Source organism: Tamandua tetradactyla, chromosome 18 (genome assembly GCF_023851605.1).
Source record: "Tamandua tetradactyla isolate mTamTet1 chromosome 18, mTamTet1.pri, whole genome shotgun sequence".
Classification (NCBI taxonomy): domain Eukaryota; kingdom Metazoa; phylum Chordata; class Mammalia; order Pilosa; family Myrmecophagidae; genus Tamandua; species Tamandua tetradactyla.
Window position 1 is genome coordinate 32,897,695 of NC_135344.1, and position 27,540 is coordinate 32,925,234.

The window sequence follows — 27,540 nt, forward strand, 5'->3', positions numbered from 1 at the left end:
AATGTACCCACGTGGTGTGAGTCCCTCCCCACCTTTAGTTCTTTGGTGTGTACTCCAAGAAATGGGACTGCCAGGTCATATGGTTTCTGTCTCTGTGGGATTTTGACACAAGTACCTGGTCTTAGAGCTTAACATGATTTTTCACAGAGAAAGCCACTATTAATGATTTCTGTAAATTAGACTTCTCAAACACTGTAATTATGCAAGTTGGCAATGTCTACCGGTGACCCAAACATCTTGGAAATCCATTTCAGGTAACATATGAATTGGAATAATTTAATCAGTCAGTATTTTGTTTGGGCATGACTAAGTCACAGTGACTTCTTTAAAATGTGAACCTGCTGTTTGTATCTCATCATTTCCCTCTAGAAATGTCTCATTAGACTTGGCTGATTGGCCCTTTCTCACTTAACTTGGATCTCTGACACCAGTCCACAGAGCCTCTGTGCCTAACATGTTCTCTCCTCCCCCTCTCTAGTCACTTCTGTGCCTTGGATTAAGAAAGACTTTTGTCCAAAAGGGAGAAGAGAAATTAAACAAAAAGTTTCAGTGGCTGAGAGATTTCAAGTAGAGTCAAAAGGTTATTCTGGAGGTTATTCTGATGTAGTATATAGATATCCCTTTTCAGTTTTGGAAGTATTGGAGGTATTGGCTTTCTTCCATAAACAGGGAAGACCAGGAGGTTTGCTGTGGGTCACACAGCTAATTGGTTGCAGAGTTGGATCTAAAATTCAGGTCTCCTGACCCTAGCCCAGTGCCCTTTCCACTACATTACATTACTTCCAAGAGATGTGCTGAGTTACAGGCTCTTCTAATCTCTCTTGTAACTCCACTAAACACCTGTTTTAGTGCTGTGTGTGCAGTGGACTTGGACTTCATTCTCTTTGCTGTGGTTATGTTGTAGTCAGAGTAATCTTTTATGAAAGATCTCCAGTCATTGCTGGTTCTGGTCATTGCTCCACACCGTGGACGGTCACTTGGGTTCTGGAGCCACATTGTCTAGGGTCATTTCCTGGTTTTGCCACTTAACTAGCTCTGTGATCTTGGACAAATTGCTTAATGCCCTAAATCTCAATTTCCTTATCTGTAGAATAGGAATGGTATCCCCATGGTTGCTGGGAGAATTGAATGGGTTACTGAATACCTGACACGTTCTAAGTGCTCAGTAAATGTTAACTCCTGTTATTTTAAAACCCCTTAATGGCTTTACATTGCTCTTAAGATAAAACCAGGATCCTCACCAAAGGCCCTGCATGATCTGGCCCCTCTCACTCTGTACACTTAGCTGTACTGGCATCACATTAGTTCCCTGAATATGCTGGGCTCCCTCACATTGCAGCACCTTTGTATGGACAACTACTTCTCATAACATTCCTACCAATCAGATGCCCCACAGCTCAAATGTCCCTTCCTAAGAAGAAGCTTCCCTGTCTCCCCCAAACTTGGACCCTGGATTCAGAAAAATATTCTATTTTTTGAAGTTTGCCCCCACTAGACCATAAACTCTATGATATATATTTGTTCACTTTTGTGTTTCTGACCCTTAATTTGGCATTTGTTGCATGTTTGGTAATTGTGAGCATTGATTAGTTGAATGTTGAATGAATGAATGAAAATGAATGGACCAGTCAATGTAGTTTCTTGTATTTCAGTAATCTAGTAGTTACTTTCTCTTCTTTGGAAGCATGAGGAATTGAATATCTAATAAAAGTATCATCATGATGTTGGCTCACAAATTTTAGTCCTAGATTAAAAAAAAAAAAAAGCATGTCCATAAGTCTTAATCTTTGTTCCTCTGACAGCCTACAAATTATTTTCCCCTCCAAAGAGACAATATTTATGACTTTGAAACACCTTGCATATCAGAGGATCCATTTTCGAAGATGTCAAAATAACAATTGCCACCTGCTGACAGTGGGAACTGGGATGAGTCCTTGATCTCAGGGACCATTCATTGGGGTGACCCTCTAGCCACTTGCCTGACAGCAATATAATCAGTGTTCTTAGCAAAGGCTAGAGTCTATTTCCTTCCAGGGAAATGTTTTGATTCTGCATGCTATGGATAGATCATCCCTTCAAGGCCTTTTGGCAGGGATTTAAGGTGCTTTGCTCAGGAATATGGTGGCTTTTCCTGGTGCTGATTGTCATGTCTTCAGCCTCTTCCATCCACAGAGTAGTCAGCGGTAAGGATGGGCTACTTACCAGACATGGTCATTGGCCTTGAGTTCATGTGGGTAGTTTTAGACTGAACTTCAAGCCCAGGCCAGGGAACTCGAGAGCTGCCACCTTTATTTGCAAGCAATTCACTGAGAGAGATGGACTCAGTTGCTTCTGATGGCTGATGTATCGGTGAAACAGGCATATGAGGAAAGAGTGGTGCTTTCGAGCACCACATACACAGTTAAACTGCTTTGTAACTGGTATGGCTAGGTTGCATGCTGTGGTAGACAATATACTGGTACGTGCTGTATAGTTACTTTTGATTCTAAAATTGAACTTATAAAAATCATAAGAATGAGATGGTAGGAATTAATTAGCTTGTACCTTTTTAGTTTAAAATATTTGATATAGAAGATAAGCCTGTAATTTTAACCAGCATTAGAACCAGTTTTGACCTGAGCCATCATGAACTTGAGGGTGTGGGTAGACACACTCACTCAAATCTGTGATTGTGAAGTAGTTCCGTATAGGACTCACATTGAGATTTGGTGAAAATGAATATTTTGATCTATGTAACTTAAGAAAATTACCTTATAACAAAGTATATCAGAGATCATCAGGCTGAAGGCTGCTTGGTGAGTGAAGCATCTGCTACCCTATTTATTTACTCACAGGAAATACCTTAAATATTGCCAACATCCCCATGCTTGTTCCAGGTCAGGTCAACTTCTGGGTGATCTGACCAGAAGGGTTAAGAAGAAGTCTTCTTAACCCTTCTGGTCAAATCACCCTGAAACTCAGGAACAACTGTCTACTTAGGTTGCAGAAACAGCCTTAAGAGTAAGCTGTGTCACCTGGATCTTACATCGAGGTTCTGAGTACTTTTTCTTACTGTGCTACCAATGCCATCATGCTCCTTTGTCTGGATGTTGTAATGTACTGATGTCAGGTACACTTGCGGTTATCTCATGACTTTGTACCACCAGGTACCTCTGACTGCATTGGAGGGGATAAGCCTGGCCCTTCCATGCTGTGAAAAAGCCCATCATGTGTTACCTGTTGTTGATATACCACTAAGACTTTATGTTTTTACCCAAGGGTTGTGAAGTATTGTTGTTGAGCATGATGCCCTACTAATCAATGCCCTCGAGGTACTTAAGAAATACTGGGTTAATTGTGGCTGAATGTCTTAAAAGTCTAGGAAGTTGTAGGGAGAACAGTATCAGAGCATAAATTGGCCACCACCATCATTTAGAATCTGTAGCCTGATGGGAAAAGGATGTGGCATCTTGAGTGCCTACTTCACCTTAGCCAAAGTCTCCTGCTGTGGATTTCAGAGGATGTTGTAAACTAGAGGGATGCTTCATGGAATGTCCTTTTATGTATTTAATATTGATTGCAACCACCTTAAAGATTAAGGCTGTGTCTTAAACTTGTTTGCATTTCCACTTCCTGGATATTGCTAGTGTAAAATACATGAATAGCTTTGAAACAAGCTCTAGGCTGGGGACCCAGGACAGCCTTGGATGGCCCAGTGCTGGCTGCATGCTTGACACTGTAGGTTTTAGAGGCTGAAGCAGGATTCTGGCAAGTCCCTTCTCCCTGAGCTCCTGCCTCTCCACCTGCCACAGGAAGATAAGAGCCTATTTCTCTGGTTTTTCCAGGTCTGAAATTCTATAGTTCTAGGTTTCCCTTTTGACTAAAAAAAATACAACTTCATCAAGCATCTGTTATTTTACAGTTTAGACAGATTTTTCACATATACAATGCCTAATAAAAGTAATAAAATGAGTTAATGTCTGAGTGCTAATTATATGCTAGTCACTTTTCTCTGTGCTTATGTGGAAGGCCCCATTTAATGCTCCCCTCAGCCCTTATCCCCCTTAGGGAGGGAGACGCCCGGAAGCTGTGGACCCAGGGCCCAGCACAGACCAAGCCAGTGGGAGATGGGGGTAGCAGGAGGAGCCCTCTGGGAAGGGGTCATGGGGGCTACAGGTCTGGCTGGTCCTTGAAGAAGGGCTGGCTCAGGAGAAGCAGTGGGTCTGGGGGATGAGGAGTATCTTGGATCAGAATAACATGGCAAGTAAAGATGTAGAAATGGAAATAAAGAGTGTGATGGTTTATGGAATAGTGAGGTGACAGATTGATTACTTTAAAAGGTATTGTCTGAGAGACAGTCAGTGGGATTAGATTGTGGAAGAGAGTCCATGCGTGGTGTTAGTACATGGGAAGCCACATACTTTAATTAGGGTCTGTTCTAGTTTGCTAGCTACTGGAATGCAGTATACCAGAAATGGAACAGCTTTTAAAAAGGGGAATTTATTAAGTTGCAAGTTTGCAGTTCTATGGCCATGAAAATGTTCCAATTAAAGCAAGTCTAAAAATGTCCAAGTTAAGGCACCAACAAGAGGTTATCTTCACTCAAGAAAGGCCGATGAAGTTCAGAGTTTCGCTCTCAGCTGGAAAGATGCGTGGTGAACATAGCAAAGTCTGCTAGCTTTCTCTCCAGACTTCTTGTTTCATGAAGCTCCCCCAGGGGCATTTCCTTCTTCATCTGCAAAGGTCTCTGGCTGTGTGGACTCTGGTAGTTCTCGTGGCTCTTATAGATCTGTTCTCTCCAAAATGCTTCCTCTTTTTAAAGGATTCCAGTAAACTAATCAAGACCAACCTGGAATGGGAAGTCACATCTCCATCTAGTCAAAAGTTTATACCCACAACTGTGTGAGCCACGGTAGAGATAATCTAATCAAGTTTCCAACCTATAGTGCCAAGTAGGGATTAAAAGAAACTCCCATAAGATTGGTTCAGGACTAAACCATGACTTTTCTAGGGTGCATAATCCTTTCAAACCAGCACAGGATCTCAAGTGTGCAGATGAGTTAGAAAAAGTAGACCCTAGAGTGTAAGGCACTAACATTTCAGCCTCTCTTCTGTTGAGATTGGGAGTGGTTCAGGATTACTGAGTGGGGACTGAATACCCCTTTTGTTCCCTCCCTGAAAAGAATAGAGTAGAGGTCTTAGAATACTTTATTCTAGCCGCAGAATTGACTTTCCTGTGGGGCTGATGGCAGAGCCGACTCTGCGTCAGGCTGAGTACTTGGATGGCTGGGACTCTGTACCACTACCACATTGAATCTGCCTTATTATAGATAAAGACATTGACATAAATTATCTCATTTAGTCATCATGACAACCCCACATAGCAGGTATGTTCTTATACCCCTTTTACTATGAAGCAACCAAGGCTTAGGGAAATTAAATAACTTTATAAGATCCAATAATGAGTATGGAAAAACAGTATTTAAACATAATTTTATTAGAGCATAGCTAGCCTCCTACAAGGAAGTGAAGTTTTGTCCATTTTGTGGATGAAGATTAAGTAAGATTTGTCTGAGAAAGCTTTTTCTTAATTGAAATGTAATTCACATGCCATAAAGTTCATCACTTTAAAATGTACAGTTCAGTGATTTTTTCATATATTCACAAAATTTTGCAGTCACCACTGTGTAATTCCAGAATGTTTCATCACTCCAAAAGAAATCCTGTGTCAATTAGCAGTCACTTTCCCTTTCTCCCTTCCTCCAAACTTTGGCAACCACTATCCTAATTTGCTATTTCTATAGATTTGTATATTCTGGACACTTCAGATAAGTAGAGCCATATGGTATGTGACCTTTTGTGTCTGGCTGCTTTTATTTAGCTTAATGTTTCCAAGGTTCATCTATATTGTAGCAGGTATCGTTCTTTTATGTTTTTTTTTTTTTATATTGAGAAATCTTCATGCACATATAGTTCATCCATAGTGTACAATCACTGGCTCACATATCATCACATAGCTGTGTATTCCTCACCACGGTCATTTTTAGAACATTTGCATTACTCCAAAAATAGAAATAAAAAGAAAAAACTCGTACATCTCATACCCCTTACCCTTCCCTCTCACTGACCCCTAGTATATCAATATTTTTTACCCTTTATCCCCCCCAATTATTTATTTACTTTTTTACCTTATTTTTTTTACTCATCTGTCCACACCCTGAGTAAAAACACCAGATACAAGGTTTTCACAATCACACAGTTACATTGTAAAAGCTACATAGTTATACAATCATTTTCAGGAATCAAGGCTACTGGAACACAGCTCAACAGATTCAGGTACTTCCTTCCAGCTACTCCGATACACTATAAACTAAAGAGGGATACCTATATAATACTTAAGAATAACCTCCAGGATAATCTCTTGACTCTGAAATCTCTCAGCCATTGAAACTTTATTTTGTCTCATTTTTCTCTTCCCCCTTTTAGTTAAGAAAACTTTCTCAATCCCCTGATGCCAGGTCCCCACTCATCCTGGGAGTCCTGTCCCACGTTGCCGGGGAGATTTACACCCCTGAGAGTCATGTGCCATGTGGTGGTGGTGGTGGTGGGGAAAGGGTGTTTTGTGAGTTCACCTGCTGAATTGACTTACAGAGGCAACATCTGGGCAGCAAAGACATTCTCATTCTCTGGGGGTGAGTCTTAGACATAATTATAAATAGGCTTAGCTTTTGCTTTGTAGGAATAAGTTTCGAGGGACAAATCCCAAGATCAAGGGCTCAACCTATTGCTTGTTTGTCCCCACTGCTTGCAAGAATATCAGGAATTCCCCAGATGTTGGGGAATATTTCTTCCTTTGGTGTTGAATATTTCTTCCTTTCTCCCCAGTCCCCCAAGGGGACTTTGCAAGTGCTTTTTTATTCTTTGCCCGTATTACTCTGGAATATTTCGGGATATGTTTCGGGGGATCACAGTAACCTGTACAAACCAATAAGATTTCACCCCCTATTCAAAATTCCATGTACTTAATGGTGCTCAAATAAACTGACCATACAAGTTAAATTAAATAATGCACTAACCTAAACATAAATTTTGCACTAAATAAACATCTCTCCCTTTGGTCTCACAAAGAAGTTGAAGTTTTAAAATTTGGGCCATATCATCCTTTACTCTGTACTCTAGTTTACCTTAGACCTATCCAGATCAGCTTTGTTCATATCTCTAGTTGAATTCTGATCACTTTTTTAACAGTTGTTGTATGGGTAACACTGACTTTCATAGCTTCAGTGCTCTCAGAGTCTCAGGTGTCACATAAGGAACCGAAGTCTCAGGGAATGACCAGCTTATACGCAAATATTTAGAAGTAACAGTTATAGCTCCTGAATATGTATGACTACTGTAAGAGCTTAACATCTAGGACCCTTTGGAATAGGTCGCAATCTGATAACCCATGCTCTGCACTTCAGTTCTCTGAGTTTGTATATTATAGTTAGTCTGTATGAGTGAAGCATGAAAATATTTGTCTTTTTGTTTCATTTGACGTACTGTCCTTAAGGTTCATTCACCTGGTTGCACACCTCACAACTTCATTCCTTCTTGCAGCCACTTAGTAGTTCATTGTATGTATATATTACGTTTTGTTTATCCATTCATCAGTTGATGAACGATTGGGTCTTTTCCATCTCTGGCAGAATTAATGACACTATGCATATTTGTGTCCAGGTTTTGGTATGGACATATAAAATACTCTTGGATCTATCTTAGAAAATACTCTGAATGAGTGTATGCAACATACAGTACAAAAGATATTCTTTTGCTTATTCTTCCTGTGATTGTCTCTAGTTTCCCCTAGTAGCTGACCTGTTTCAAGATGACAAGGATCCTGTACCTTCTACCGCCACATCTGGAAAGGGGCCATCTTCGAAGATCAACATTCGTTCTGCCAGACCTGCAATTAAAGCCTCCAACAAGGAGCACAAGAAAACCGTGGGCCACCAGGTCAGTCCCACGTGTAATAGCTGGAAGCTCTGGTACATGTTTTTAGGACTGGCCTTTCCATAGCATGAAAGAGGACTGAGAATCAGAAGAGCCCCAGCCACAACGCTAAACCTGTATCCTCTGAAGAAGGAAACTTCATATCTTTGTCTAGAGAGGATTGACAGAGGGGAGAGGAAAGGGAATGCGAATGGCCCCAAACAGTAAATTTAATCCCTGTGGTAGGACTATTTTAAAGGACAGCTGATACCTGGTGGGGAGACAAGAGGGGTCTGGAAGTCTTCAGTTTGGAGAGGATGGTTAAATAAGCCTAGGAATTTAAAAAAAAAAAATGAAATTCATCTTCTGCTTATGACATCATTGTTGTCTTTTACATCCAAGAAAAGAGATGGTCTCCTAAGTGTCAGGGTGCTTGGGCACCTGGTGTTAAAGATCCAAGGCCTCAGGTTGAGGAATAACAGCCTCCGGTAGTACCAGGTGATCACCTCTCTCAGATCTCACATCCTCGACACTGTGAGTGGCATATTAGACCTATTAGGGGGTGCTTTCCTTCCATTTGGTTTGAGGGAATCCTAAGGCTAGACTATGGAAAGAGCTTGGTTTTGGTCATACATCAATGTCGGAGTTTCAGAGCTGGAGTCTATGAAATTTTCTTTATGTATATTATAGATCCACAAAACATCAAAAATAGATAAATAACCAAGTGCTGGCTTTTGTCTTCCCAGTTCCGCACCTCCCTGCATCTGCTCATGGAGACCCTGAATGCCACGACGCCACACTATGTCCGCTGCATCAAGCCCAATGATGAGAAGCTCCCCTTCCAGTAAGTGCTGCCTTGGGCATTAGCTCCTCTCAGCTGAAGTCAGGCCAGTTGAGCTGAACCTTTTAATGCTTCCTTAGGGGTTCAGGTGGAACAGGCAGCCTCAGTCTTGCAGGGGTCTGCAGCCTTCTGAATGATGGCCGGTCAAGCTTACACTCCCCAGCTGGTTTATGTGCAGAATACAGGTCAGAAGATTATTTACCATAGTACACCTGTCTGCTATCCAAGCGGATTCATAAGAATGAGAAGATGCAGTTCCCCTATCTCAAGGAGCATACAGTGGTGTTGAGAAATGTGCACAGTTGAAGCATAGAGAGCCATGTAGAAGGGTGTCTTAAATGCAGAAGTGAGTGTATCTCACAGTAAACATTGAATTTGGGGAGGGAATTATCACTGGAGTGATCAGGAAAATCTAATAGCCTTGAAGAAACTGTACCTTAAATGGCATGTCAAGTGATAGGACATGCAGAGTATTACTCCCTCTCACATCCCCTTTACAGCAGAGCTTCCAGTGTTACTCATGTTTGCTAACTCCACTTCTTTCTCACTTTCCTTTCACTCCTTAGCCTATTGTGGTCCATTTTCTGCCTCTGTTGCTACTGTTTTAGTTTGCTAAAGCTTCCAAAATGCAATATACCAAAAATGGACTGGCTTTTTTGTAAAGGGGATTTATTAAATTACAAATTTATAGCCTAAGGCCATAAAAATGTCCAAACTAAGGCATCCAGAGAAAGATACCTTGATTTTGAAGAAAGGCCAATGTCTGTCACATGGGAAGGCATGTGGCTGGCATCTGCTGATCCTTGTTTCTGGTCTTTTTGCTTCCAGCTTCTGATTCCAGTGCCTTCTCTCTAAGTGTCTGTGGGTCCTCACTTGGCTGCTCTGGATTTCAGCTCTTGGCTTAGCATCTCCTAGGGCGGAGATTTCTTCTCTCCCAGCTTCTGAGTTCTATCACTCTCAGCTTCTTCTGCATCTCCAGATATCTGTGCCTGTATCAGCTCTCCACGCCTCTCCAAATGTCTACATCTGAGCTTTCTCCCAAATGTTTCCCCTGTTAAAGGACCCCAGTAAACTAATTAAGACCCACCTTGAAATGGGTGGGGCCACACCTCTATGGAAATGATCTGATCAACAGTCATATCTACATTTGGGTGTGTCACATCTCCATGGAAACAACCTAATCAAAAGGTTCTACCCTACACGATAGGTCTGCCCCCATAAGGTTGAATTAGGATTATGAGAACATGGCTTTTCTGGGGGTACATAACAGCTTCAAACCAGCACAACTACCCTGAAACTTTTTTCCACATCTATACCCACTCACAATTTTTACCTCATCCACATCCATGTAGCAGTGATACCCAATTAACTTTGTCCATCTCTGGTTTCTTTTGACTCCCAAATCGGAATTTCTGAATCCCTACTACTGCTTAATTCAACATGTCTGAAGCCCAACTCCTCATCTCCCACCCTACTCCACCCCACAGTGTGTTGCTCTTCGTCTCTGTTTTAGTAAATGGCATAACAATTTCCTTACACCTCACCTACCCACCAAATCTGACCTTCTAAACCAGAAACTTGGCAATCACTGTAGACCAGCACTGTCCGTAGAACTTTCTATGACAATAGAAATGTTTTATAATCTGGGTTGCCCATTATGGTGCTACTAGTCACATATTGAACACTAAACATGAGGAATTTTTTATTTTGAATTTTGTTTTAATTAAGTCAGATCACTATAGGTAGCGAGTAGCTATCATACTTGGCAGCATAATCCTTAATTCTTTCTTCTTCATTCCTTCTCATATCATAGCCCAAGTCCATGGAGTCTACTTGAAGATTTATTGCATAGGTCTCCCTCCTCTGTTCTTGCTGCCACTTTGTTTCAAATTCTTTTTATTTCTTGCCTGGAATATTGCCTTAAATATGGCCTCCCACTTATTTCCACAGCCTCTTCTTCCATTACTCTGGACCTTTACATGTTATTCTCTCTAGCCAGAATGCCCTGTCCCCTTCACCACCTACCTTGTTCTAGTTTGCTAGCTGCTGGAATGCAATATACCAGAAATGGAATGGCTTTTTAAAAGGGGAATTTAATAAGTTTCTAATTTGCAGTTCTACAGCTGAGAAAATGTCCCAATTAAAACAAATCTATGTAAATGTCCAATCTAAGGCATCCAGGGAAAGATACCTTGGTTCAAGAAGGCCAATGAAGTTCAGGGTTTCTCTCTCTCAAGTGAGAAGGCACGTGGCGAACATGGTCAGGGTTTCTCTCTCATCTGGAAAGGCACATGGCAAACACAGTTGTCATCTGCTAGCATTCTCTCCTGGCTTCCTGTTTCATGAAGCACCCCAGGAGGCGTTTCCTTCTTCATCTCCAAAGTCTGGTGAACTCTCCGCTTCTCATGGCTATGTCATTCTGCTCTCTCAGAATCTCCTTCATTCTCCAGAATGTTTCTTCTTTTATGGGATTCCAGTAAACTAATCACGACCCACCTGAATAGGTAGAGATAGATCTCTACCTATTCCAACTTAACAACCACTCTGGATTGAGTCACATCTCCAGGAAGATGATCTAATTACAGTTTCAAACATACAGTACTGAACAGGGATTAGAAGAAACAGGTGCTTTTACAAAATGGGATTAGGAGTAAAACATGGCTTTTCTAGGGTACATACATCCTTTCAAACCAGCACATACCTCAAGAACTGGTTGTCTCTCTGGATGCCCCTCTGGGATCTCTCGCCTCATGCACATCTCTGTTTTAGCATTTGTCATACTTTCCTATAGTTGATTTCTCATCTGTCTCCTCTCCTTGACCCTGAGCTTCTTTTTTATCTTTGTGTTCTCAGTTCCTAGCTCAGTCTTCAAGCATAATGCATGGTGTGTGGCAGATAACAGTACATGCTTCTTGAATGAATGAGCTGACAGATGCAAAGGGTAGAAGGGTAGATATTCAGTTCAGTGGGTAGACCAAGTGGATTCACGGGCACACAGACTGGACCAATGGGTGAATGAGTTTGAATGGCTTGGCATTGTGGTACACATCATTGGTGGAAAGTTGGGGATTTATACGCAGCCTCAAGAGTATAGTAAGATACTTAGGGGCAGTGCAACAGTGGCTCAGCAGGCAGAAATCTTACCTGCCATGCCGGAGACCTGGTTCAATTCCCTGTGGCTGCCCATGCAAAAAAAAAAAAAATTCTTAGGAGAGGTTTATTTTCAATTTTAAATCACGTTCTTCTTGTCTTTCTGACTTCCTTTTTTAGTTCCTTTCTGATTCCTGGACCTAGCATAATTTCTTTCAGTTAGATAATTCTTTTTGGCAACTCTGACTCGGGTTGAATATCTGAGCTGCCTTCTGCAATTCTCATCATTTTATAAACTTGAAATCCATGCAGATGGGCCTTGTACTAGAGAGGTTGGGGAGACAATACTGTGTCAGCCTTCTTTGAACCATGCTGATTGTTCACTCTTTTCCCTTCCTCCAAGTTTCCGATACATGCTTAGGAATTCCACCCACGTGGCATCTATTTACTGGCTGATTCCAAAAGAAAAGAGGCTGTTAAAAGAGCAGTATGTGTGAAAGATGTAAATTATGTGTGAAGGGCAGAAGGAAGGAGGCCAGGGCCCATGAGAAGAGAGAGGAAGGCTGGGTACCTCTTCTACCACCAGCTAGCTGTGACCTTGGGCAGTTCATGCCTCAGGTCCTGGTACCTGCCATGCAGCAGAGACTCTTCTGGGCCTCCTCTCTCAAAGGAGAGACAAAGTGGGGACTTGCAGAGGGCTTTCTAATCCCAATACCCCATTTTTAAGTATCCTCCTTTGCTTTCAGGACCAAAATTGTTCCCTATCTTCCTTCCAATAAGAAGGAGTGTGGGAAGAATACTGAACCAAGTCAGAAAACCTGGATTCTAGTTCAGGCTCCACTACCTGTCAGCTGATAGGTCACAAGCTGTTCTATTACTCTTTGTGTCTCATTCTTTACTTTTAATTGTGATTAAAAAGAATTATTCTGATGATTGAATCCTAAGAGATAATGGGTGGAAATAAGTTGTGAAATGTATAAAAATGTATGATTAAAATGTAACATCCTAAAAGAAATTGATGTATCCCTCTCTCCATCCCCCACCCCAGGGTTTCTTACCCTCAGATCTCTTGACATCTTGGGCTGGATCATTCCTTGTTTTGGGTGTCTGTGCATCACTAGTGTCTACACACTCGATGACAGGAGCATCTCCTCACCATGACAACTAAAAATGTCTTCAAATGCTGCCAAATGGTCTCTGGGGGGTAAAATCACTCCTGGTTGAATATCACTGTCCTATACAAAATGCTTTGATATCATCTCATATATAAAAGCCCTGTTCCCTCTGTTTCTTCTTTTATCAAGAACGTCTAGCATACTTATTTACTAGGTGCTGGACTAAGACAGGTAGGGTGACAAGACATGCTTCATCCTTAAGGATGTCACAAATCACTGACAATGACATGACAGAAGTGACTGTCAGTGGACCTGTGAAAGTTCTGCAGGATCATGGAGGCAAGAGTAATTGAGTGTCCCTGGAGGAGATGGCCCCGGGATGAGTGTAATAACCTCACATCCAACAAGGAGGACCTGGCCATGTTCCTTGAAGAGCAACCCACCACTCTCAGAAGTAGGCAATACCAAGAGTGTCGCAGTCTTAAAGTACAACTGTGAGAGGTTGCACTGTCTGAAGAAGTGAGAAAGGAGTATGTAGCTGTGGGAAAATTAATAATATGGTATGGGTCTGCAGAGGTGGAGCCTAGTTCTAACACCATAGGATTCTCACTGTGTACCAGCAAACTCCTGGCTCTGCATAGCCTGCACATTTTATTGGATGGGGAAAATGTAAGCCTTAGTTGCACTAGTTTGATCCTAAATACCTTTAGTGATTTTTCAATCCAGAGTTTTTTGTTGATTGTCCTCATCATGGCCCTTCAAAATTTAGAAGGCGGAAGGGCTGATTTTTCATTCCTGGTCCCTTTATAAGGAATGCAGGGAAACAGATTGAGGGATGCATATGAAAGAGTTTTCTTTATTGGGGAGATAAGATTTAAAAGCCAGTTTTGCATGCCCCCTCCCCCGCCCTGGGAATGTGCGAAGAGGGAAAGATAAGCTAATATCTCCTGTTTGTGGAGGGACTTTTAGTTTTTTCTAATGGCATTCCTCTCTGTTGCATCACTTGATCATTGCAACAAACTGATGTTGAATAGTTGGCAGGTATTCTCAGCTTTCATGTAGCAAAGGAGGAAAATGAGTCAGAGATTACCTTGCCCAAGGTGACACTGGTTATCAGTGGCAAAGCTAAAGCCAGACCAAAATCTCTCCACCTTAATCTTGTTCCTTTTCTCAAACCAGGGGAAGATGATGTCATCTCAGGAGGAAAGAGTATATGTGAGGAAGGAAGTGATTGTGTTGAAGCAAGGTGAAATTTTAAAGTTCAAAAATAATTTGACAGGTGCCTTCCATGGAACCTGCAGTAGGCCTGGTGTGTGATGACTCCAAGTGAAAATTTAATGCACCCCCCAGCTCTCAGAGAACTTACGCCATGCTGCCTTGAGGGTGGGGGGGTAGGGGAGAGATATATACTCAGCAAGCTATTGGGCCAAAAAGATGGGCTAGTGCAGAGCTAGAATGCCCAATGGCCATATGACATGGCATAAGAGTACCAGAGCCCTAAGGAATAGGAGGAGGGTCCTGGAGGAAGCACCCATATGAGATTAAGGGTCATAGATGCTTGCTGTGTTGCTGCCTGCCCCAACTGTGCACAGGGGTTTGAATCTGATCCTCTGGGCTGAACAAAGGGAAGAAGCTGATAGTCGGCCTGAAAAACACAGCTGTTGTGTCTGAGGCCCTCACTCCACTCAAAGTCTTTTCCAAAGCATCAGTATGTCCTCTTTGTATTCACAACCCAGGGTCCAGCTTACCGCTTTAGGGGGAGAAGAGTAGAGCCTATGCCCCAAAGACCTCCTTAGGGTCACTTGAGGTCACAAGCAACCTGTATGTCCTAAGAAGTTTCTGTAAATTAATTGGGTGGATCCATAAATCCTTATCACCCCATATGATTAAGTTCCTTCTTTGATTTCTGAACTGGGCTACATCCTGTGGAGAGCACAGAAAAACTACCTATGTGAGACGGCCAGCACACAGTAGGGTCTCGGTCATGTGTTTCCTTCTGTTTTGTAAGACCCTCTCATTAAGGAACTTTCACTCTAATTAAAAATATGAAATCAATTCAGGAGCATGTGGAATTAAGCACTCTGGTGTTCTGAGGCTAAGGGGCTGGAGAATCCAGGAACAGTCTCTGGAGAAGCTGGGTGTTAAAAGAAGGTGGGATTTGGGCAGGCAGAGGAAGGGGTGAGCACAGGCCTAGAAGAGAATGTAGCTGTCTCCCTGGATATGGAAATCCAGGCTGACGTGGAATGTAGAATATGGCTGGGGAGCTAAGGTGGGGCAGCTTGCAGTCTTCAGTCATGTGGAAAAGGCCCACTGTTTCTCCATTCTCAATTGCCCCAAGCCCAGGCAATCCTAGACATGGGCTAGCACTGTCTACCTCAGTGAGCTTCTAAGTCCCTAGCCTATGTGGCACTTGGCATCAGTGAGCAACATAGAACAGGGTTTGAGGGGTCATGTACAGAGATGGGAGAACAGAGAAAGAATCTCTGGAGGAGAGGTGTAAATCCAAGGGTGGTAGACCCCAGCCCAGATCTGCCCTGCAGAATTCCAGAATCCTTAATGGCCTGGGTTGTCAGAGAGAATGAGAGACGAGCATGGCAAGAGATTGTCCACTGGATTGTTGAATCTCCTGTTGCTAATGAAGCTCCCATACTAGTTTATCCAAAAGACCAGCAAAGCTTGTGCAGAATCCAGTGTTAATCTTCAGGATACATAGCTATGAGTTAGCCTGGTGGGTCTTCATCCCTACCCTTCTACTTCCTGGAGTTGAAGGAGCAAATGATGTTTGACCCTTGACCTTAGTTGAGCTGAAGACAAAAGGAAAGGGAGCATCTGTTCTTCATCCTTTCTCACTATCTGATTCCAGCAGATTATAAATACGAATTCTAGTTCAGCCTGATTCTTTCTCAATGAAGACTCCCCGATTACCCTAGCCAACCATGACGTCTTTCCCTTCTGGTTTCTTTTGGCACCTTTTCCAAGTTTAGTACGTACTACCTTGCAATATACTTTCTTGTATATAGTTTTCATCTCCTTTTCAAGCATGGATATTCTTAGCAAAGACCCTGTGTGACTTTTTATTCTATAGCTTCATACTCATATATGTGTTGAATAAATACTGTGTTTCAGGGCTAAGCTTAGAGCTGTGAGGCACATGAGTAGTTGAAGATGTAGCTCATGTAAATTCAGGCATAAAGATGAAGTTCCTTATCTATAAATGACCAGCTCTCAGGTAACATTATTTGTACTTTTATCTTATGCCAGACACTGTTCTGCTTTCATGGGTTATTACAATTAATCTTCACACTAACCCTTCAAAATGGGTGTCGTTATCATCTGCATTTTATAGGTGAGGATACTGAGGTTCAAAGACGCTCAGATACTTGCTCCAAATGACATGCACAGCTGGCAAGTGGTCATGTTGCAAGTTCAAACCCTGGGGTGCCTGGCCCAGAAAATAATCCTTTTAATCACTAAGCTAAAATAAATGTTTGAGCTAAATGCATATGTTTTGGATATTGAGTTAATACAGATGTCCATGTGGAAGAGATAAGCAGGGATGGCTCTGGGGAGGAGGCAGAAGTAAGTATTGGAGAGCAGACAGAATACATAGGCAAAATAGAGGCAAGAATTTTGTGCACAAAAGTCTCAAGCACAGAACAAGAGATGCTGAAATGTGTCTCGTGCCCACCAAGCAGTGCCTTTTAGTCTGCCCTGAACCCTGGACCTTGAGCTTGTGGTGATCTGGGTAACTCAGGAGCAGCAAGTCCTTCATATGCTGCAGGAAGAGATGCTTCTTATTTGCTAACATAGCAACTCCTCACTTGTCTGGTGGGTATCTTTAATTTTGTTTGTTTGTTTGTGCAGTTTTGATCCAAAGAGAGCAGTGCAGCAGCTCAGAGCCTGTGGAGTGTTGGAGACGATTCGTATCAGTGCAGCCGGCTACCCCTCCAGGTATTGTGCCCCCCAGACACGTCTCCCCTTGGAACCCTCAGGTACAGCCAGAAACAGATCCTCCAAAAGATACCCTGAACAGTGATGCCTTAAGTAAGGTTATGATGAAAATAACAATTTCAGTTTGGCCTGAAATGTATGGGAGTCAGTGAACATCTTCTTGGGAAGCTTTGTGAATTTCACGTTGGCCTGGGCAATGCGTTGCAGAGAAAATTTCTCCTTCTCTCAGTAACCACTTTGCCCCTTTACCTTTTAATATTTAATTAAATAAATCTACAGTGGAAAACAAAATTTCTTTGAGTTAAAAAACACAAAAAGCTCTAATTGATTCACATTGTGGTTAAGCCAAAAAAAAAAAACAACTCCAGTTTTCTGAATCTATACCAAGTCTGTGGTCCCCCTCTGGACCCTCGCCTCTAATGGGTGACGGATGTGTGGTGCTCCCACTGGCTCTTGTGCAGTTATCCTGCCTACCTGTGTTCTGCAGGCCAAGGATCTTCTGCCATTGTTTGGAGCTGAGTAATGCAGCAGTTCAGAGCCTGTGGTGTTTCCCACATGGAGCTTCTGTTCTAAGAAACCCTGTGTGCATCAGGAGACGGGGGTAGCCAGCAGCCAGGAGTGCAGCACAGGCCTCCCTCCTGCCTGCCATCCCTCCACCTGGCGTTTCCTACTGCAGCTGAGGAATCATTTCATATGCAGTGGTTAATTACCCATGAACAACTTCACCACAAACAGTTCCCAAATGTTAGGCCTGGGAAGGAAGTTGCTGATGGAATTAGGAACCTGCATTTGCCCTGAAGAGTACAAGAGCTGTCAGTAATCTGCAGCATCCTGGCAGCTTTTCAAAGCCCAACAAGTTCAGTCTTGTTTAGGAAGATCAGCACTAGCTAGGGTGAAGACAGTTACTCTTTTCTTATTCTCTCCCTGGGAGAAAAGGAGGGAGTGTCCTGGAGCCCATTCTCATTTTTTTACCTTAAGGTCTAAACATGGCTAGCTAACAATCTGCCTTAATGGAATGGGCTAAGCTTGTCCTCTGCAAGTGGAAACTTTGCCTCTCTTCCCTGTCTATGCTGCAGTCTTCTGTGTTGGCCTTTTGCCTGGAAGGATGGAGCTCAGGCCATGGGCAAGGAAGTTTAGTTTTGAATTCAGACACCTGTAGACACACCAGTTCGGTAGCCTTTTGGTATCTGCCCCAAGTACAGGGTTCAGATTACATACAGTTTTGTTCAACCTAAGAACTAGAAGGGGACCTTAGGGAGTTGCTAAGCCACTAGTTTTCAGATTGTGTTCCACGGACAGCCAGGTCACACTCCTGCTCCTAACTCTTCTTTCTGCTGGATGCCACGAGAGGTGTCACCTACCAAAATGTTTTCTGCTGCCTAAAAAAAGGAGCAGAAGAAGGTTTTGAAAACCACCGTCTTTAATCCAGTGTTTCTCCCTGTGTTGGTATGATTTTGGTATACATTGCAATCCATTAATGGGTCAAGAAATCAATTTAATGGGTTGTGAACAATAAATTGTTTTTTTAATGAAATAACTTAGGATGGAAAATACAAAATACAAGTTCTGTTGGAGAAACGTATTATGTCATGAAGTGTATTTGTTTTGTATTATGGGTATGACTATGTCAACCATGTAAAATGCATTTTTATAAGTTAGACCCAGAGAGGGAAGTGAGCTGCTGAAGGTCACCAGCAGATTGGAGGTTGAGTTGTAACTAGGACCACATCTTCCCCTGTCCCTTGCTATATTGCTGCCCAAGCATCTTCCTGTTCATATCAGTGACACTTTGTCATCTAAACAAAGGTTTATTGGAGCATTAGAGAAGTGGGGTGGGCTCCTATGAGCCTTCTGGGGCTGGGCCCAGTCCTCAGACCGAGTGTAGAACTGCTCCCTGTTCTTTCCAGCTTATAAATAAGAGTCCACACTGCAGAACAGGGGCCCGGACTAGAGCCAAAAATGCCTGGTGATCAAGTGCTTGAGCTTTGGAATCGGGCCTACATTCCAGCCTCTGCTCCCAATACTTCTTGGCTGGATGACCTCAGGCAAGTAAATTAATCTCTCTGAGCCTGAGTTTCCTTTCCATTTAATATAATGCTAATACTTCATAGATCGTGGTGAGGAATGAGATATTGCATCTAACATTTTCAGCATGGTGGCAGGCACTTTATCATTTAGTAAAATATTAATATGTTAATATTTAAAAATATTAATCCTAACAAATATCCACAGATGAGCAAGAAGCTGCAGCTCTGTAGGTATGATTATCTGGTTAGGACATGTCTATGCCATAAATTTCTAGTTTGGTTTTTGTGAAACCCCTTTCTGAAATTCCCAAAATTTTGAAGTAATTGAAAAGGTCAGTGTAAAATATATATTAGTCTTTGAAGCAAACAAGCTACGATGTCCCTATGTTAAGACATTTAGGGACCCTTTGAAAGAACTCGGGTTTGCAAGTCCTTCTGGCTGTGCTGGATAGAGCAGGCAAGGTCCGCAGGCAGGCAGAGAACCCCTAGGTGCCTCATGTTGTATGTAATTTATTGTTGATGCTAATGGTGGGCTTGTCAAGCTAGGAAGTGTGAACATTGGTACCATGACAAGCCAGAGAAGGAGAAACAAGGAAAGAGTGTGTGACAATGACATTTCTAAGGCAGGAGTTATCTTAGAGACCCATCTCTGTAGATAAGGAGTTACCACTTCACTGAGAACTTTCCAAGAGACGGAATTGTTTAATAGTAACATGATTTGCCAGGGTATGAATTTCGTTTCTCGGAGAACGTCGAGGAAAGGCTAGACGTCCTGGCTCTCACATGGTTAACTACAGACCATGCTTCACAGAGAGGTTGGTGCACATCTCCTCTGCCACCTCTGATTGACCAGTGGAGCTTGCTCTCCACTGTGAAATCAGAGTAACAGTGTCATTCCTATTGGACCTTCTGCTGCACTGTCAGATTATCTTAGCTGTAGAAGAGGAAAGAAAGATAGGAAAGGATTCTTTTGTGATTTCTCATGAGCTTTATGCACAGTGAGAAAGTTATTTTGCCCTCATGTTGTCATTTTCTCCCGTTTATCTTCTTACTCCATGTCTCATCCTGTATTGACCATCTAGCCTCATGCCAGGTATTGGGAGACAATTAGAGATGAAGGTCATGGTCCCTGCCCACTGGGAGCTCATGGTTTAAAAGGAGAAAAGGTATTCAAGCATGGGGCAGTTAGAGAACAACGCATAATTAGATGCAAGGTTGTAGAACAAATGGGGGAGGAGCAGCGGCTCCACAGAGGAGGTGATACTGGAGCTGGGTCTCAGAGGGTGAGGTTTTGGATTGGTGGGGAGGCAGTTGGAGGTACTGCCAGCCAGGGGGCAGCAAGATGTCCAAATATCTAAGCAATGGTGACTTGCTCATCCTGTCCAGTGATCAGAAAAGAGGTTTCTCTGCCCGCCCATTTCCTCTGCCTCCTGCTTGTTCCTCTGTTCTTAGCACGCTGGAAGGCCAGGTGTGCTTTTTGCCTCATCCAAATGATCTCTTCCTTGGCTGTTAAGAAAATGTGTCCCCACAACTAATTGTTGTACTGTGCTTTGGAATTTATTGCTTTTTGGGGGGTTGAGTTCCTGCGTCCATCCTAGCAATGCCCTGCGACGAGCCTTCCCTTGTTCCAAAACTGATACATGCCCAGTGCTCCTGAAGCCCAGCGAGCCAGAGAGGATGAATCCAGGACTGCAGACCAACAGCTGCTTTCTGGTGCCTCCTTATCCTACCCTCAGGCTTCTATACCTGTCTGTTTTTATCCTACCTAAGAAATATGGCTGTGAGTCTAATTTAAAATGAAAATGTGTCATTCAATTTGAAATTCTCAACAGTGGTTAAGAAATGCGTTCCTTAAAATGTACATAAAGCACTTTGATAAATTTACTGTCCAGGAAGAGAAGCTGGTCCCCCAGTTTCCAGCTTCCCCCTTGGCATGTCTTGTGCCTGTGCAGTCATCTGTGTCCTCTTCAAGCCTTCAGCGCAGCTTTGTGTCTTGTGGGAATTGTCAAGCAAAAACTGCTTAGCCAGAACAATGGGGGTGGGGGTAAGGGGGGGGGGTACTCGAATGTGCAATGTTTGTATTAAAAAAAATCCTTCATAAATCTGCAGTTCTCCTTTACTTCAGAAAAACTGAGGCGTGCTTTCTGAAACGATTCCCACCCCTTCTCCAACCTCTCTCCCACCAACCCCGAATGGAATAAATAATGTGGGATTGTGGGTTAGATGGAGTCTTAAGAAGTCTCCCTGGTCACCTTCCTGTGCAACCATGATTGAACGCACATAGTGAATTGCCTTGCTCTTAAAAAATTCTGCGGAGAAAGAATAATGGTAAACTTATTTTGAGGTGAAATTATTTTCTATTTGAGAATAGCTCTGGCTTTTTTTGCCTGAGCTCCATCCTCATTTCTTTGAACTAGAGACCAACCCGGTAATTTTCATGCTGTCTTGCACTTTGTAGCCACGTGGAAACCTTCAACTGTTTCAAACACCAGGACCCTGTCTCAGACCTTTTAAATCAGAATTCAAGCAGCTGCATTTTGACAAGATTTCCCTGATAGTTTTTAAATGCACCTTCTTAAAATCATTCCTAGAGGCAAGTGCTGGCCACTGGGTAAGCTGCAAGCATTTGATCATATCCCAAGTGGTGTAGGGCTGATTAGATTTTCCTCTGTCCTTGCTTTATGTCCCAGCTGCAGCTCGGCACCATCGCAGAGGGATTGCTTCTATGCCTCTGCGGCAAAGCTTAGCAACCTTCAGATCTGGGGCCACCTCTGGGGCTGAACCTTCATTCCCTTGGGAGGCCCAAGACCTATGTACAGGATAAAGGGGAAGGCAAGCATAGGGTACTAGTGGTGACAGGAGTGCTAGACTGAGAATTGGCAACCTTTTCATTGGGTGCCCTCCATGATTATCAGAGCTGCAATGATGGTGATGTATCCTATGTTCATGCATTCCTTTATGAAAGTCACCCATAAACTTCTCATTTGTTTATCACATTCTTTCTTTGTTTTTATTGACATATAATCCACAAACCATAAACTCACTCTTTTAAAGCATACAGTTCAGCGGTGTTTAGTGTACTCACAGAATCATAAAACCTCACCACATACTAGTTCCAGAATGTCTTCATCACTCCAAAAAGAAATCCCATACCCATTAGCAGCCACCTTCGTCTAGCCCCTACAATCACTAGCCTACTTTTATTATTTATTTATTTGCTTATTTATTTCGCATGGGCAGGCTCCAGGAGTCGAACTTAGGTCTCTGGCACAGCAGGCAAGAATTCTGCCATTGAGCCACCGTCACACCACTCACTAGCCTCCATTTTGTCTCTATGAATTTGCCTGTTCTGGATATTTCATATTAATTGAATCATACAATAAGTGCTTTTTTTGCGTCAAGCTTCTTTCACTTAGTATAAAGTTTTCAAGGTTCATCCATGGTATAGCATAGATCAGTCTTTCACTTTTTTATGCCTGAAAAATATTTCCTTGTATGGATATATACCAAATTTTCTTTGTCCATTTGTCAATGCATGGGCATTTGGGCTGTTTCCTCTTTTTGGCTATCATGAATGATGTTATCATTCAGACAGAAGTTTTTGCCTGAAAGTATATTCTCTTTTCTCTTGGGTGGAATGAAATCGCTGGGTCATAGGTAATTCAGGGTTTAACTCTTTGAAGAAATTGTTTTCCACAGCAGCTGCACTATTTTGCATTCTTACCAGCAATGTGCAAGAGTTCCAATTTCTATACACTCTTGTCAACACTTGTTATTGTCTATCTTTTTTATTACAGCCACTCTGCTGAAGTTTTCTCTTTCCTGCGAGGGTTTTATTTCTGAGAGGTGAGAGGTCCACAGGAAAGGGAATCTCCATTTGATTCTGGGTCTGTAGGTAAAAGATGCTTTTATAGCCCTTATGCCCGGGTCGCACCGTGGGCAGGTGCCCCTTTTGGTACCTCCCAAGGAGTGCCCTCCCGCCCCCTCCCTCATTGTTAACAAAATGACAATATATATTTTTTCTTCTCATGGGGGATTTGCCTTCATCCTGGAACTCACTCTTTCTGTTCTCCCCCTTCAGTTTCACAGTGCACCCTTGCCTTGGTCCAAGTGTGTTCAAGGAAGCATCCAGGAGAAAAGGGGGCTTGGGCAGAAGAGAGGAGAGCACCTCAGTTCTTTGGGAAGCTTTATAGCTCTCAGGACAGTCCATATGCATGAACTCACTGGCTCCTAAAAGTAGGCAGGGTGCGTGTGTTCTCTCCACTTTCCAGACGGGGCTGATGCAGCTCAGGGCTGGGATTCTCCCACGGCTGCCCTGCTGCCCAGTGCCGAGCCCGGCCTCCATGCAGGGGTTATTTTCCGCCCAGCTCCATAAACTCTGAAGCCAGTGTCTAGCTTACTAAAAGAAGAAGAGGAGTGTATATGATATTTAAGATGCTGAGTATTTCATAGGAAAGCCGAATGCTGCTGTAAAGTGCTCTTCAAGTCTGTTTTTAAATCCCCATCTCACGAAGGAAACTGGGGGAATTTCAGGGGACAGAGATGGGATTTGCTGTATGATAAACCATATGTAGTTTTTGGCTTTTCTATATTGAAAAGCATTAAGATGGCTGGCTACACTTGTTTTCCCTCATGATAGTAAATTTGTCAGAATTCAATAATATGGACTTGCCCATAGAGGTATTTGTTAATAATTTTGAAATATTAAGGTCTTGACAAGGTTCTGATTATTCAAACTTGTACTACTGAATATTAAGCAGGACAGACTAAGCTTTCTGGTGCGAAAAAGTAATTACTAAATATACAGAGAGGTAACTTGACTGTATATGTTGCCACCTCCATATTAATATTTGATAAAGATTATAATTTATATGAGACTTCTAAAGCAGAATCAAAGCCTCTCTTAGAGAAGTGGCAAGACTTCAGGATAAGTGATCCTATATGAATGGTATCAAAGCATTAGCACATGGTAGAGAACACACACTATTAAAAATGTCTGAGAAATAAATTGTGCAAGTCTTCAGGACGGCACAAAACAAAGGTTAATGCTTCTTGGGGCACATTTCTTAGTGTGTATATAATTGACTTTTGGTTGTCTTATATGACTGGTGACTACAATGAAAATGTGCACAATTCAGTTTAGCTCTGGATTACTTCACTTGACCTTTGTAAAGGTTTTATCTGTGTACAGTGGGTGTTTGACTTGTTTTAACCTATTAGGGTTTTTTTTTTCTTTTCAATATTTAAAGTAAAATTCTACTAGAAAAAAAAGTAAGAGGTGTGTGTTAATGCTAAGTGGGTTGGTTTTTGGTTTGGCTTCTTTTAGTCAGGCTTTCTGAATGTTGTTGTGTTAAGTGATAAATAAATACTGAATATGGAGCTCTTCAATTCTAAATCTATTAAAAGCCTCTCACTTGAATCAAAAAAAAAAAAAATGTAGGGTGGTGCAACGGTGGCTCAGTGGCAGAATTCTTGCCTGCCATGCCAAAGACCCAGGTTTGATTCCCAAAGCCTGCTCATTCCCCAAAAAAAGAAGAAAAAAAAAAAAGAAAAAGAAAACCATGCATTTGACTGGCAGCTTATCAACTCTAACACTCTATTCCCCAGGCCTCCAGTATGAGCCCTTCAACTGTTGGGTTTTCTTGACATTTATTGTACATGATTAGAAATAATTAGCGCAGCATTTAGCTGGGCAAGTAGCCCTAGATGTTTCCATTTTTAAAGCCTCCTGATACTGAAAGTCTGCGAGTCAGTGGGTTCTGTCACTCCACAGGGGGCAATGTGGGGGAGGATTTCTGCTCAATGAGTAAGTGAAGTGGAAATGGCAAGAGGAACCCTTGCCCAGCCCATAAAATGCAGGGCTTGAGACCTCTGAGTACCCTCTGTCTTCCGTCCTACAGAGAACCCACATGGATCTTGAGTCTGTGTTACAAGGCCCTGTAAAGACCTGGTGAGTTCTGAGCAGAATAGAAACTGTCATTCCACTTCTGTCCCTGCATTTGTGGCAGAAAGAACCAATTTAAAAGGTAGGGGGCATAGAGAGATGGAGAGTAGATTAGTTGGTTGCCAGGAGCTGGGAGGAGGAACAAATGAAAAGTGATTGCTAATTGGTACAGGGGTTTATTTTAGGGTGATGAAAATGATCTGGAATTAGATAGTGGCGATGGTTGCACAATTCTGCGAATCTACTAAAAACCACTGAATTGTACACTTTTAAAAGTGAATTTTATGATATGTGAATTATAGCTCAATAAAGCTGTTATTTATAGAAAAGAAAAATTTAAGGAGCAGTCTCTAGCCAGCCATTTCACATAGAGAAAATAAGAGGGGGAAATGCTGCCTTATTTGCACTTCTATCCATCCTTTCCCTGAGCCCCATAGGTGTGTTAATCTTCCACTAAACTAATATAATCATTTATGAAGGAATAACAGGGAGGGGGAAAGGCAGGGAGCTCAGTCTCTCTTTCCCAACTTATCCCAGGGAGCTAAGAAGAACCACCTGGTAGGCAAAGACCTTCCAGAACCCTGAAGATGAGTTTTGAGATGATGGAGTGCAAAAAGAGGATCTCTGAAAGAACACAGTTCCCAAGGACAGTGTGTTCTCCATCTGTCCACAAAATATATTCCTACAATATTCATTTCTTTGGATAAAATCTCTAAAGGACCCCCTTTAAAGGCAAATGTGCTCTAGGAAGAAGGATCCAATCTGTTTTCTCTACATTAATACCTTAGAATGAATTATTTGAGTAGCTGGATAGTCATTCATTAAGGCCACAGGTATTGGGAAGCAGTAGCAACTCGCTCTGCAGGTAGCACCTAAATAGTTTCCTAATGAGCGATGCTAGCAGCCTGTGCACCTGAAGACAGGTGTGTATAGCTCTCCTGATGCTCCCTAAAGGAATGAGTTGGGGCTGGGTCACCAGAGGATAGTCAGATGCATTTAGACACCTCCAGTGAGGGCACAGATTACATGGGACTGGGCTGAATTTACCTTCAGAGGAATTTACACTGAAAACTCAAAGTCTGTCTATGAACCATTGATTGTACACATTGGGTGATTTCATGGTATGGAATATCTCATAAATTCCATTTTAAAAAATGCAGTCTCCTTCAAGTAGGGGTTGTGCTGTGTCTCGATATACCGTTGTGAGCATTCCCTAAAAACAGAGGAGTGTGGGGCGTGTGAGAACATGTGCGCTTAAATTGAGACAGCTTTGAAAAGGTGGGGTGGGGAGCAGGTACTGCCTAGATGATGGTGGATTTGCTTATAGAGAAATCGCTCATACACATGTATAGGTAGAGATGCCCACAGAGGCCGACAGATGAATGTAAATCCCTCTTAAAGACTCCCTTCTAAAATATTATAAAACAGCACTTACTTAATAGGTGGTGGGATAATTCTAAATGCTCTTTAATTTCTTTACGTGAATTTGTGGGTGTTTTCTTTACAGTAGGCATGTGTTACTTTAATCAGAGGAAGAAAAACAAGCAAAATCTACTTTGGGGAGAAAAATTGGTTGCTTGCAAGTGTTACTAAAAGGTGCACATATCTCTGGAGAAATTAGGATGTGGCCACTTTTTGTTTCTGAATATATAATTTTCTCAATTAAAAAATGCTTACAGTAAGAAAAGCAATATTTAAAAGCAAAGCTTTATTCCCCTGAAATGACCCCACTTCTTCAGCAGCAGAGGAGGGAAGCTCGTTGTGTTTACAACAGAGGTCACTGCACTGCCTCTGCTGCTTCTTCCAGTAGGGGCCTCCGAAAAAAGCCTCTTCTTCGGTCCTCCAGTGGTGACGCGTCAACCACACGCTGACATTCTCCGAGGACATGTCAGGGACGCAGTGAGAGCCACTGTGTGCCGGAAGCATTGGCTCCATTGGGGTCGCCAGAGTCCTTCACGCGGCTGAGAAGCTGGAACTGCTTCCTGAGGTGCTTCTGCTTTCCCTCCAGGTGGGCCTACCATGACTTCTTCAACCGGTACCGGGTGCTCGTCAGAAAGAGGGAGCTCGCCAACACCGACAAGAGGGCCATCTGCAAGTCTGTCCTGGAAAGCCTCATCAAGGTGAGCTGCTGACCAGCCCTGGGCCCCATGAGAGGCCTCACCAGAATGCCCCAAGGGCAGGGCGGGAGGGGTGGGGAGGCGAGGGGCAGGTGACTGTGTTTTTTGTTGACCAGATCTTTTTCATCCTTCTGTTCAAACCATTTCAGAGATACTACTCAGTTTACCTACCTCAGTGACTTAAAAAACTAAACGCCCCTTCACTTGCCTTTTTTCTCATCTCAGCACATATAGAAGATGAGATTATTTGTGTGGCTTACTGTGGCTCGTGCTGAGATCCCAAGTATCTGGTTAGGGGACTCGAGCTCCTACACAGTCGGAGGGCTCCTTAGCTCAGTGCCCCTGCCACCTGCGGGGCTCCTGGACGTCAGCAGAGGGGGCGGCAGGTGCACTTGTTCTGTCTTTACTCATTATATAGCCAGCCTCATGCCCTCACCTGGATAATTGTTTTATGTAAGGCAATTGAATTCATGTTTTTACTGAAACAACCTGAAATCACACTTCA

General features: G+C 42.6%; 1 protein-coding gene across 3 annotated transcripts in view; it reads left to right on the plus strand.

The window, feature by feature from the left end:
• The window catches only part of MYO5B (myosin VB), a 461,360-nt gene that overhangs the window by 331,469 nt on the left and 102,351 nt on the right, over window positions 1-27,540 (plus strand). For all 3 annotated transcript variants that reach the window (XM_077135491.1, XM_077135492.1, XM_077135490.1), the window contains exons 15-18: window positions 7,819-7,974; window positions 8,697-8,794; window positions 16,861-16,947; window positions 26,927-27,038. In XM_077135491.1, coding sequence (XP_076991606.1) covers window positions 7,819-7,974; window positions 8,697-8,794; window positions 16,861-16,947; window positions 26,927-27,038 — 453 coding nt within the window. The remainder of the gene's footprint in view (window positions 1-7,818; window positions 7,975-8,696; window positions 8,795-16,860; window positions 16,948-26,926; window positions 27,039-27,540) is intronic.